We start from the raw sequence: 13,749 nt of genomic DNA on the forward strand, positions 1-13,749 counted from the left end.
AAACGGATGAAAGAATGATTCCCATAGAACTAAAAGGCCATGATATACTGGAAACATTTTCAGATGACATTGAAAACAGTATTTGAAACAAAAGAGAAGTCAAAAAGGAAAAAAATTAATGTGTGTCATAAAGGACGATGAAAAAAATATTAAAATGTACTTGAATTCATACCAAAATGTTGCCAGTGCATCATGATCTTTAGGCGTTTTAACCTCTAGAGCAGCAGGAAGAGATCGGCTATAGAATCAGAGGAACTTACTGTTGCAATTCATCATCATGATCATCACCTTCATCGTCACCCTCATCATCATCATCCTCCAAATGAGCATCATGCCCCCTAATGAGGATTGAAAAGGTTGCGGTGCTCATTCAATGAAGATTATCAATTTGAAGCAGCAACACTTTGCTCGACTTCCCAAAGGTAAGATAAAATGTTAACGGGCCGTTCACACAGGGCATTCAGAGTAGTTTTTCACTGTTATTCTATGTTAATATGCACTAACTAGACTCTTTGGGTGTCTAATGCTATGATGAGCATCATGTACGATGCCGTGAAATTTGTTTCAAGATGTTCCATTTCACTTTGCTAGTTGTTTATAATCACAAGAACATGTCCTGTATGAATGAGCCTATATACATCATGATTTCAAAGTGAACATTTAGGTACACTTACATAACTACATAATGTATAATCCAGCGATTTAGGATGATTCAGTGACATTACCTTTAAAGGTGGCCACTCAAAACTAAATTTTAATGTTTGAATTAATAACCGAACTATCCCAAAAACCAATCTAGACATGCATTTGGAGGAAATTTAATTTAGAGGGACTAACTGGTTAATTTCCCCCCGAGGAAAGGAAAACTAATACTGTGGCAAAAAATAACACAGATCTCCAACACAGCACTGCCAAGCAAATCAGTCTTTGGTTCCACTTGGACAAGCACATAAGGGCAAGGTTAGGTCACATCAAATATTGATCAGATGAAAAACCATCTATGCAAAGAGAGAGAGAGAGAGAGAAAGATGTACGGGTAGAGTTCAACAGAGCAGCAAAAAGATAGAAAGATAGAGAGAGAGGAAGCCAAAGGAAAAAAAAGCTATGAAAGAGCAGAGGAGTGAAGTACACAAAGCAACGGCATCATACCTTTGGTGCAGCTCCTCTTCAACAGATTTTAAGAGGCTCCTGTAAAAAAAAGAGAGATGGTACATAACAGGTGAGTCTTTCACGGCAAAGCACAAGTGAAAACACATGATGAACAGTTTTAGAACACATCTAGGGATCCACTAGCGTTCATTGATTTGAGGCTAAATAAACAAGCATTTACAGCTAATTTGTCTACGGTGACACTGGGAAACAGTCCAATGTTTAGCAGTTCAATTTTAAGAGAATGTCTGCTTCCAACTGTCTGGAACCTCTGTTCCAAAGTTGTTTATATACACTGCACCTAAATGATTGAATATTAAAGATTTTCTGGACTAAAACGAATTTAAAATACAAGAATAATTCCGTTTCCTCAAGAAAATACCGGTTCCTGCAAGGCAGCATGAGAAGTTTTAGGTTTTGTTTCTGCGTCAGTTAAACAGAAAAAACACAACATGTCCTGGAATTAATTCTGCTGCATGCAAAGATTAACTGACCGATCATAATACAATATGTAAATAGGCACAAGAAAGATCTAATTGTAATTATGACATCATTACTTTGATTACATTTCTTGAAAACTATAAGATTTACAAAGACCAAAACCAGGTCTACTGTATACAGATCCTGTATATTAACAATATACACGAACTATGAAATTTGACTGGCTGAACATCACTTGAACAGACTAAATTACAATATACTGTATGATAATGTTGCACAGTATGTAGTTCTTACAAAATTTTAGATGTGAAAATTACATTTCCGTGCACTATATGCAAGAGAAAATACAATGATGGATTTTTCCATCATAAAGCTAAGGAAGAACACGGAGTTCTTTTTTTTTATAAAATAAAAATAACCAAATATAAATAAATAAATACTGCAACATGTTATTTGTCATTAAATAGCTATATTTCTACCTTGAAGGCGAGAATGGCCCTCTCGTTTCATTACATTCAATAACCTTAAGAGCAAAGGCACCTGGACCATTCATACTGACAATACTATTCCACTATTTCAGCTACAGAGTCCATCCTCAACCTTAGGCTGATTTCTGCATCTGTGCATGAAAATGACTGAATGGGAGTGGATGAGAGCTCATATATATGTATTGTAACGCTGAGAGGGTGTCTCTCGAAAGTGCTCGGGACCCATCTGTTGACGAGAGCTAAGAGCAACACCTCTGAGAACACACACAGGCGCTCACACAAACACAGAGGGAATGGTTTCACTGCCACTCGACCTTCTGTTCACTATATGGCAACAAGGCACAGGGTGTGTGCAGTATAAATGAACAACAGTCATATAGATCCCACACAAGCTACCTGGAACATGAAATGCCACACTAGTAAGACAACAATGTCAGGTGTGAGATAAATGGGTGTATGGATAAACACACACACACATCATGAACAAACCCTGCATGTGTCTTTACCTCTGAATGAACTCTCTCATGAATACAGGGAGAAAAAAAAACATTCACAGCTTGATATACAATGCATCAAGCTGACAGCATGATGATGCAGTGTTTCCTCAAAACCACGGTTTTCAGATTCTATGGCTCTATAAAGGTTCTGCAGAGTGCATTAAAAGATATAACTTATATAAAAAGATACAGAAAATTATTACAGAATAAATTAATTTACAAAAATGTATACATGTTTTGTTATTTAAGTTTTATGCTACTGAAGTTTTATGTTATTTATGTTCTATAAGGTGTTTTGATTTTTTTTTTTTGCCTGACTTTTTATTTAATTTAAAACTTACTTATTTCCTCCCAGGATGGAGCCTTTAGGGGATTCCTGCTCATAATCCATCTGTAAATCCTGAAAAAAAAGAGACAGAAAGTCACAGTATATCTTCATCTCGAGATTCAAATATGTGGGTATGTTTACACAGAGCTTTGGCTACATTCATGAATATGTTAAAAGATGCATGTAAAAACAACATGAATGGTAAGACAGGTTTGACATGGTGCTGGCACATCAGGTTCAGCAATTATAAACTCTAGGTTATTTGTTCACAACTAGTGTTGTTTACAATTTAATCCACACATGCAGTTTCATAATGGTTTTGGATTTCAAGGTCTATTAGTGAATGAAAACAATGGAAGGGATGATTAGATGATCATTCATCTACGGCGTATTAGCTTTACATTAGCAAGCAAGCACACATCTCCTGCCACAATCATCTTTGGTTTCTTTTCTTAGTTTGTCAGCTTTCATTAGGCTCTTTCCTTTTTGGGCTCTGAAATCTCAAAAGATATTTTGAAGAATGTGTTCTGCATTCAGTAAAAGTTAATGGGTTCCAAATTAACATTGACTTTCCTTTTATACACAAAAACACAGAGACATAAAAAAAAAAAAAGAAAATCATCTTTTGTGTTCAGCAGAAAAAAACAACATACATATACGTTTGAAAAGACATGAGGGTGGGTAAAGATTGCCTAGATCATTTTTTGGGGACGAAAAAAAAAATATATATATATTTTAGAATAAAACAAACATTATTCAAAAAGAAAGAGCGAAAAATTAAGACAAACTTTCATTTTTCAATACCGAAAAAATTTAATTCTCACTTTTTGTGATAAAAATACAATTAAACATGTTGACTGCAGAAGATTTCTGGAAAAGAGTCAACGTTGTACTCTTAATTAGAGCATTGTGGGAGGACTGGGCCATGTGCTACCTCTCCTCCCACTTGCCAATATGATCATTCAAGCAGGCAAAGACTTGAAATAGCTTATTGTTCAAGAATTAATAGAATCATAAAACAGAGGCAGTATCTATTAAATACAGCAACTCTGAGACTGAAAAATAGACTGAAAAAGTGCAACTTTAGGAATATGGCGTTGTTTTCGCCCTAACTACTACCTGTGGCATGCTGTCGATTATCACAACAATTTCAACACATCCGTCAGTGTGTGGAGAAAACATGTTTACAGTAAATAATCTAATCTTATAATGGAAGTTGGATATGGAGCTAAAGTAATTTCACAAGTCATGACCAGCTGAAAAAGTAAACAAGGTTAATTTAACTTGCTATCCACATGAGAATACCAGGACAAGACACGGAAGGGTTGTGACCTGCATATACATAGACCAAACATCTATATCAGTAACCAATAACAAATAATGTATTTTTTATATATTTTTTTATAAAAAAGAATAAATAAGTTAATGTCTACAAAACATTATCCCTATTATTATTATTACTACTACTTAATTCCAATGAATTAAAATGACAGTATAATAAAATGACGATCATCGTGTCAGGCCCACTGCCCACGTATCGACGAGGACACGAAAGGTTCAGTAGACTTTTTGCTTTAAATGAATGGTTGTTGTCATGGTGTAAAGAACAGAAACTGCTATTTGTTAATAACTGGAATCTTTTCTGGGAGCGTCCTAGGCTGTTTCGCGCTGACGGTCTGCACCCCCGCACAGTCGGAGCGGAGCTGCTTTCTGACAACATCTCCAGGACACTTCGCTCCATGTGACTAGTAAGACAATTCTCAAATAACTATTATGATGACTTTTGTTCCACCCGCTTAAATGATAAAAGTACTTGCGCTGTAAAAACTATTAAGACTGTGTCTGTTCCCCAAATAGTGAGGTCAAAATATAATGTAGGATCTAGAAAAAATCTTATCGTGATTAAACCAGAAACATGTAAAGTAAATGAACAAAAACAATTTTTATAAATATTAGATCACTCACACCCAAAGCAGTTATTGTAAATGAAATGATCACAGATAATAGTTTTGATGTACTCTGCTTGACTGAAACCTGGCTAAAACCAAATTATTATTTTGGTCTAAATGAGTCTACTCCACCGAACTACTGTTATAAGCATGAGCCCCGTCAGACTGGTCATGGTGGAGGTGTTGCAACAATATATAGTGATATTCTCAATGTTACCCAGAAAACAGGATACAGGTTTAACTCTTTTGAAATACTTCTGCTTAATGTTACACTGTCAGATATGCAAACGAAATCTAATGTATCTCTTGCTCTGGCTACTGTGTATAGACCACCAGGGCCGTATACAGAATTCCTAAAAGAATTAGCAGATTTCCCCTCAGACCTTCTAGTTACAGTTGATAAGGCGCTATGGGAGATTTTAATATTCATGTTGATAATACAAATGATGCATTAGGACTTGCGTTTACTGACCTAATAAACTCCTTTGGAGTCAAGCAAAATGTCACCGGGCCCACTCATCATTTTAATCATACACTAGATTTAATTATATCTCATGGAATCAATCTTACTGCTATAGATATTGTACCTCAAAGTGATGATATAACAGACCATTTCCTTGTATCTTTCATGCTGCATATCACTGATATATCACTGATATTAACTATATGTCTCAGCGTTACCATCTAGGCAGAACTATTGTTCCAGCCACCAAAGACAGATTTGCAAATAACCTGCCTGATCTATCTCAACTGCTATTTGTACCCAAAAATACACATGAATTAGACTAAATGACTGACAACATGGGCACTATTTTCTCTAATACATTAGAAGCTGTTGCCCCTATCAAATTGAAAAAGGTTAGAGAAAAACGTACCGTGCCATGGTATAACAGTAATACTCACTCTCTCAAGAAAGTAACTCGTAGTCTTGAACGCAAATGGAGAAAAACTAACTTGGAAGTTTTTAAAATTGCATGGAAAAACAGTATGTCCAGCTATAGACAGGCTCTAAAAACTGCTAGGGCAGAGCATATCCACAAACTCATAGAAAATAACCAAAACAATCCAAGGTTTTTATTTAGCACAGTGGCTAAATTAACAAATTACCAGACGCCACCTGATTCAAATATTCCACCAACGTTTAATAGTAATGACTTTATGAATTTCTTCACTGATAAAATAGATAACATTAGAAATACAATAGCGAATGTAGATTCTACAGCGTCTAACACTTCAGTTTCATCCATTGCACCCAAAGATAAACTGCAGTGCTTTACAACCATAGTACAGGAAGAACTAAATAAACTTATCACTGTATCTAAACCAACAACATGTTTATTAGATCCTGTACCCACTAAACTACTGAAAGAGTTGTTACCTGTAGCCGAAGAACCGCTTCTCAATATCATTAACTCATCGTTATCTTTAGGTCACGTCCCAAAACCATTCAAGCTGGCGGTTATCAAGCCTCTTATTAAGAAACCAAAACTAGATCCTAGTGTACTGGCAAATTATAGGCCTGTTTAAAATCTTCCATTTATGTCTAAAATTTTAGAAAAAGTTGCGTCTGCTCAATTGAGCACATTCCTGCACAAAAATGATCTGTATGAAGAATTTCAGTCAGGATTCAGGCCCCACCATAGCACAGAAACTGCACTTGTTAAAATGACAAATTACCTGCTTCTTGCGTCAGATCAAGGCTGCATCTCATTTCTAGTCTTACTTGATCTTAGTGCTGCGTTCGACACCATAGATCATGACATACTCATAGATAGATTACAAAACTATACAGGTATTCAAGGGCAGGCTCTAAAATGGTTTAGATCCTACCTGTCCGATCGCTACCATTTTGTTTACTTAAATGGAGTGTCATCTCATTTATCATCAGTAAAATATGGAGTGCCACAAGGATCCATCCTAGGTCCCCTTCTATTTTCAATATACATGTTGCCCCTTGGTAATATTATTAGAAAATACGGAATTAGCTTCCACTGTTATGCTGATGATACTCAGCTATATATCTCAACAAGACAAGATGAAACCTCTAAATTATCTAAGCTAACAGAGTGTGTTAAAAATGTAAAAGATTGGATGACAAAAAATTTCTCCAATTAAACTCGGATAAGACAGAGATATTAATTATTGGAACAAAAAACACTACACAGAATCTTGTAGATTACAATCTGCAACTAGACGGATGTACTGTTACTTCCTCTACAGTCAGAAATCTGGGTGTTATATTAGACAGCAATTTGTCTTTTGAAAATCATATTTCTCATGTTACAAAAACTGCATTCTTCCATCTTAGAAACATTGCCAAGCTACGAAACATGTTATCTGTTTCTGATGCAGAAAAGCTAATTCATGCATTCATGACCTCTAGACTGGACTATTGTAATGCACTTCTAGGTGGTTGTCCTGCTTCTTCAATAAACAAGCTACAGGTAGTCCAAAATGCAGCAGCTAGAGTCCTTACCAGGTCAAGAAAATATGATCATATTACCCCAATTTTACAGTCTCTGCACTGGCTACCTATTAAGTTCCGTATCAGTTACAAATTATCATTACTTACCTATAAGGCCCTAAATGGTTTAGCTCCTGCGTACCTAACTAGTCTTCTACCACGTTACAATCCATCAGGCTTCCTAAGGTCACAAAACGCTGGACTTTTGGTAGTTCCTAGGATAGCAAAATCCACTAAAGGAGGTAGAGCTTTTTCACATTTGGCTCCCAAACTCTGGAATAGCCTTCCTGATAATGTTCGGGGTTCAGACACACTCTCTCTGTTTAAATCTAGATTTAAAATGCATCTCTTTCGCCAAGCATTTGAATAATGTATCTTAAATTGTGAGTATAGTTGTATCTGATCAAATGTGCATTCTTATTCTTTAGCTTGGGTTAAACTAATTAATTTTACTTTGTTGGAACAGCAGCTATGCTAATGATGTCTCTATTTGTTTCTATGTTTTGCCTAACTAGGATTTACACACGCTCCAGTCTGGATCCAGAACACCTGAGAAGAGATGATGCTGACCCTCAGAGGACCCCAGATGATGCTAATCCTGAATCAACAAACAGAACTAACAAATATTGCTACAAGTGTGACTGCATCATATAATAATTATTAATTAATAATATTAATATTGTTCTTCGTCTGGCTGACTACGTCTTTTATTAATTTTTCTACAAATCCTGTCATACGTGCACAAACTGACAGTCACCACTTATAAGCTACTACTAAATATTGTAGAAACATAATTTTCTGTAAAGTTGCTTTGTAACGATTTGTATTGTAAAAAGCGCTATACAAATAAACTTGAATTGAACTGAATAATGTCTTGTTATATGATGTCAATTTATTTATTGTATAAATGTTATTAATCAGGTTTTGAATGATATAGATTTCTGATAATGCTATTTGTATTACAAAAAATGTGTAAGATTGAATATATGCACTTAAGTAATCGCAATGCATCATAGATGTGGTAACCAAAAATGAACTACTGGAATATTCTTTTAAGGGAAAGGGTGTGTCTTATTTTTTAAAAGGGAAGTTGGCTGCAGTGCTCCTTCCATTAGAGGAAATGTTCTGGCAGAGGATTTTGCTATAATAATTAGGTTTCTGATGATTAATTCTGAGGACATTCTTTCTCTCAAACTCTCTTTAATTTTTTCTCTCTCTTCTTGCTGCTTCCATACCTCTATAGCTCAACCCCCCCCCCACCCCCCCCCACCCACCCCCTTAACTCTCTCTCTAGTATACACCTTTCAGCCATGCAAAACCTCATTGATTTTGCACTGCAGATTAACAAACCAAATTTCCTTTGCACAGCAAACTGTCTTATCCTTATGCTGCTTTTCTGCTGATGGGAGGCTTTTCAGAAAGAGTGATGGAGAGAGAAAAAGCTAACAGAACATCCCAGACTATCTGCTTCAATGCTTCTCTCGCCATCTTCTTTCATCTCCCTGCCTTTGGTTTCTTCATAGGCAGTCAAAAACACAGATTCCAAGCATGAGATTCGCTGTGCCAACTCACTGTGTGGGCTTCAGACCAGATGGATGAGGTGTCACTCAAGAAAGCCTCAAAAATGCAAAAAGAAGAAAAAGGGCTTTTTCACACGAGGCTTTTGGCAAACATCATTATCCAATAATTCCTTGTCACTGTCAAATGGGCAAAAGCTAATAACCCCCCCCCCACCCCCCATGTATGCATGTATATTTAGGACTTTTTTGCCTTTATATAACATACAAAAAATGTATTTGACATCTAGCTAATTAGTTCATTAGTTTCAGAAGGTGTGTTCCACTTGAAGCGGCGATGTGCAGACCGATCAGTGTTTGACATCAAAGTACCGTGAGAGTGATTGGAAAGCATGCAGAGACGTCTGCTCTCTACAAGCTCTCGCAGGACTTTGATGTCATACACCGATCAATCTGTACAGTGTCACTTCAAGCCAAACACATCTATTCAGTTGAATGGTGATGAATATGATGCAGGACAACAACTCTCTACATGATGTAGCCTATAGAATTCAGTTATATCTCCCTAACACTGAAGATTTTGGGGCAAAAATGGCCCCCATATGATTTTTTTGTCTTATCAAGCAATATCACAAATGTGCTGTTTTGGTCCGAAATAGCATGAGCGTACAACAGCTCAATAAATAAGCACTTAATATTGTGTTATGTCTTAGACACAATATTGTCTGTTTTTGCTCAGTTTCGCCAACGCATATATTACCGATTAAAGCCAATGAAGAACTGTCATGCGTCTCCAAGCAATACATAATTTTTGAATGAATCTGCATTTTAAATGACACTCATGTCAGCGGTGTATGGAAACCAACACACAATCTTTAAAGTTGAAATGCAGCTCAATAGATGCAAAGAAAGACAAATCAAAATTCAGTATGCAAACAGAGGTACGAGAGAGGGACAACTGGAATTCAGTGCACAGATACTGTTTAGCTCTGTAGGTGTTCATAATGAACTGGCGTTGAAAGGGAGCGGTGAGGTTGTGTCCCTGCTCCAGAATTAGCTAATGCCTCAAACAGACTGTGTGTGCTGGGTTTGTTGGGCAAAGCGTTGCTTGCTGAAGCAATGTTTTCCTCCTCACTCACAGACCTGCAGAGCACTTTGGTTTAACCATCCCTGTGGGACATGCACAGGCACTCCAGACTCTTTTATTTTCCCTCTCTCTCTCTTTCCTTGTTTTTCCCCATTCGCTCGGCTTCTCAACTCCCCACTCAACATCCATTCCATCTGTCTAACCCTAATCTCTCGCTCTCCATTCCCTCTCCTTCACTCTCGCTCACTTTCAAGATGTGTCTGATTGTGACAAGCCCTAAAAATAAAGCCCCTCAGAGGCCTCGACTACATAAAATGCTTTGCTTTGCAATTTCAAAATGCTTTTGATTACTGAAAAGTGCAGCAACATATCGACTTCGAGGGATGTGTCTTTAAATGAAGCTAGAGGCTGAAATACCCCCCAAAACATGATCCAGTCAAAAGATTTGGCATGAGAGAAAGAGGCAATAACACTGATATTATATACAGGCAAGATGAAAAGACACAGACTGACATGATCTAAATAAGATAAGGCAAAATTAATTGCATTGAAATGAACAAAAGAAATGAAAGTCACAAATGGGAGGATGAGTACACTACACAAGCGCTGCAAAGCGGACAAGATGCTACGGAAAAGACCAAAAAAAAGATAGGGGACGCGAAGACATAGATAGAGTAAAAGACCAACAAAAAAATACCAGATTAGATCTTGCAGTGTAGTATATTTCTTCGGCACAGTCCAAAAAATCGTCAGTGTCGGGCTGTTTAGTAAAAGGACCAAGAAATTTCAGTTAATCACACACACACACACACACACGTGATGCCCATGTGGTGCTGGGTAAAGAGGTGTTTGCAAAGGACCTGCCCACCTGAATTCAAAATCACATTAGAATGATTTCTGAAGGATTATGTACATTATGTACGTACATGTAAAATACATTAAAAAAGAAAACAATTATTTTAAATAGTGATAATTTAATAAAAAAAAAATGTAACAAACAAACTTGGTAAGCCTATATTAGGTAGACGCATGTTGTGACTTTTAAATGCGATGGAAATCAACAAAAATGCTGTTTATCAGTTGAGTTCACGGTTTCAAATGTGATTTTAACAGCCTTAAAGACCCGCTAGTTGCAGCAATTATGTACTGCTTCTTTAGAAACAGTAGGGCAACGTGACGTGAATCCAGAAAATAAAAAGAAAATCAAAGCGTGCGGGGATGTGAGGTTCTTCAGATCTGAGGTTCTATTCAGAAGATGGCATCACAAGCATGAAGCTACAATGGGGATCGACATTAATTTGATGTCCTGCTGTTAAAAAATGATCTGGTTTATAAAAGGATGACAAATCCAGTTACAACATGAGAAACACTAAGTGCTCAAATGAGACAAAGATGAGTCAACTCTGCATTTTTCTGCAGCGCTTAAAGGAAGTCTTATTTGATTAGATGCCATGGAAAGCAGCATCTAACCTTTCAATTATCACAGTGGTGAGAGTGCGAGACACGTCTCAAATGCACAACAGTCGTGAGAACACGAGTGAGAGAAAACAAGCTGTAGTCAGGAGACGAGCAGGGATTGAGGTGTCCAAAAGAAAAATGTTAAATAATAGGAAGTGTCAGTTTATAGGAAAAATCTTTTGTAAGTGTTCTCTATATGCAGTCATGAGCAATGTGAATGGCTAGACAGCCTTGCGATTTCAAACTAAGCTTGACATGACTGGGTTGCTCTGTTTCAAAACCTAGTTAGCTCCCTATGGAGGGATCATAGACAAGGCTGTTATTAAAGGTAAGAATCATAATTAAGACAAACTAAGATAGCAAATTTTTTGTAACATCCCATTTATGCTTCATTGAGAAGCCAATATGAAACATGCTTAGAGAAAAAAAATCATAACATAAGAGATAAGAGATTTACATAAGAGATTTTCATTTAGTCCTAAACTGAATCAATTAAAAAAATCAGGGTCATTAAAAGTGTATGAATCTACACAATATTTAGTCTTCTAATAGGTTCTGTTTGTTTTTATGTCTCTTATTATTATTTATCATCATCATTATATGTATTATTATAATAAGCCTGTTTTATTTCAGAAACCATGTTTTTTCTTTTTTTTTTCATTATAAGTGACATGAATGCCAGTTTTATGCTTAACTGACTGTTAGCACTTTGAGCTATTTGTGTTGCTATGTGGAGCTTTCTAATTTACGAGATTCCTTACAAAGCTCACTAGGTTTTGGAACGGAGCCAGTGTGATGTAAAGTTCTAAAGCATCAAGTGTTTTCTGAATGGCTGATCTCACATAATTAATTTCAAATCGTCTGATCTCACATAATTAATTTCAAAATCGCAGAAAAACCCAAGCAGCAGAAAGATGATGCTCACCGGTTCATGATGTGGTTTTGTCTCTGTTGTTAAAGGAGGGTCAAACTTCACCTGACCGACTGTAAGAAAACAAAAACATTAAAGGAACAGTCCTAGTTTTACTGTAGTGCACAGAAATAAATCAGCACATGGGTTTGTAATGACATGAGGGTGAGTAAATATCACTGGTGTCTGAAGGCTGAATTTAAGTATTCATGTTGGCATGTTCACTCAAAACCACACGTTAAGTCAGCATACATATATATCTGGTAGGTATGATACAGAATCTAAAAAATCCTCCTGCAGATACTAACAGACAGATCATGAGAGAGAATTTCTGGTATCCTCCTGCAGACAGATTTATTGGCTGAAGAACTGAGGCTGTGAAATTCACTCAGCCATGCTCAGGAGAGCGGGAGCACCTGTCAGGTCTGCCCAGGGGAGAAATCCAACAAACACTCACAGTTAATCTCTGACAGAGTCTTTCCTTCCCGACTGGTACGGCTTGTTGAGCGAATCCGATGTGGAACAGACACTGGAGGCTAGGGAGAAAAAGAAACGAACACACACACACACACACAGAGTAAAATAAATACATACCAGTAAGTAAAGTCTATAAGAACAGTTAATCTCCAAGTAATTTTGGAGTGCTAATGAGGTTTAGAGGTAATTAGCAGTTTACATGCCTAAACGAAGTCCTACATAGTTGTAGTTTGGTGAATCTCAAAATGAAATGTTTGAGTCAAAACATATAATACATTATTTATTATTATTATTGCACTATTTTTACAACAGTAATGCATTGCAATAAAAATTATCCTGTTAATCCAAAATGTTATAAATAAACAAATTTGTGCTGATGATACTGCGCATGTGTGATTCAGCATGAAGCAGACTGACACAGAGCGCGTCTGAACCGAACTGATTCTTTTGGTGATTGATTCTGAACTGATTCTGTGCTAATGTTATGATCTCTGTCCACTGGAACGCTATCGCTTTTAATTTAAAACAGGTTATTTAAAACAATTATTTATCAAACAGATGTAATCAGAAATAAAGGCATGCCTCTAATAAAAGCCTGCTTCAAATAAAAGACTGTTACCTTCTGCAGTTCAGGTAAATTAAGGCCCCAGCTTTTATTTGAGGAATTACGGTATGTATGTATATATATATATATATATATATATATATATATATATATAATTCTTGGCCTGATTCATTTAATTGACCTGATTTCAATTTTTTCATTATTTTTATGACAATAATGTACATGAAATTATTATTTTTTTCATTCACAATAAAAATTATAAAAAGTGTCTAATTATCAATTTACAAAATGTTAATGATCCTTAAAATGTGCTAAATATAATTTCTTATTTTTCGGTTTTGATTTTGAAATACAACCCGAATTCCGGAAAAGTTGGGATTTTTTTTTAAATTTTAATAAAATGAAAACTAAAGGAATTT

At 36.2% G+C, this 13,749-nt stretch overlaps 1 protein-coding gene across 5 annotated transcripts in view; it reads right to left on the reverse strand.

Moving 5' to 3' along the window:
- Positions 1 to 13,749, reverse strand: part of LOC132119570 (mitogen-activated protein kinase kinase kinase kinase 3-like) — a 74,674-nt gene that overhangs the window by 7,648 nt on the left and 53,277 nt on the right. For 2 of the 5 annotated variants that reach the window (XM_059529644.1, XM_059529640.1), the window contains 6 exons: positions 12,746 to 12,824; positions 12,304 to 12,362; positions 10,618 to 10,680; positions 2,917 to 2,975; positions 1,150 to 1,188; positions 261 to 338 (listed from right to left, as the gene is read on the reverse strand). In XM_059529644.1, the coding sequence (XP_059385627.1) occupies positions 261 to 338; positions 1,150 to 1,188; positions 2,917 to 2,975; positions 10,618 to 10,680; positions 12,304 to 12,362; positions 12,746 to 12,824 (377 nt within the window). The remainder of the gene's footprint in view (positions 1 to 260; positions 339 to 1,149; positions 1,189 to 2,916; positions 2,976 to 10,617; positions 10,681 to 12,303; positions 12,363 to 12,745; positions 12,825 to 13,749) is intronic. The other 3 variants (XM_059529642.1, XM_059529641.1, XM_059529643.1) reach the window with 3 other exon arrangements.

The sequence above is a fragment of the Carassius carassius genome, chromosome 38 (genome assembly GCF_963082965.1).
Source record: "Carassius carassius chromosome 38, fCarCar2.1, whole genome shotgun sequence".
In the NCBI taxonomy this organism is placed as follows: Eukaryota; Metazoa; Chordata; class Actinopteri; order Cypriniformes; family Cyprinidae; genus Carassius; species Carassius carassius.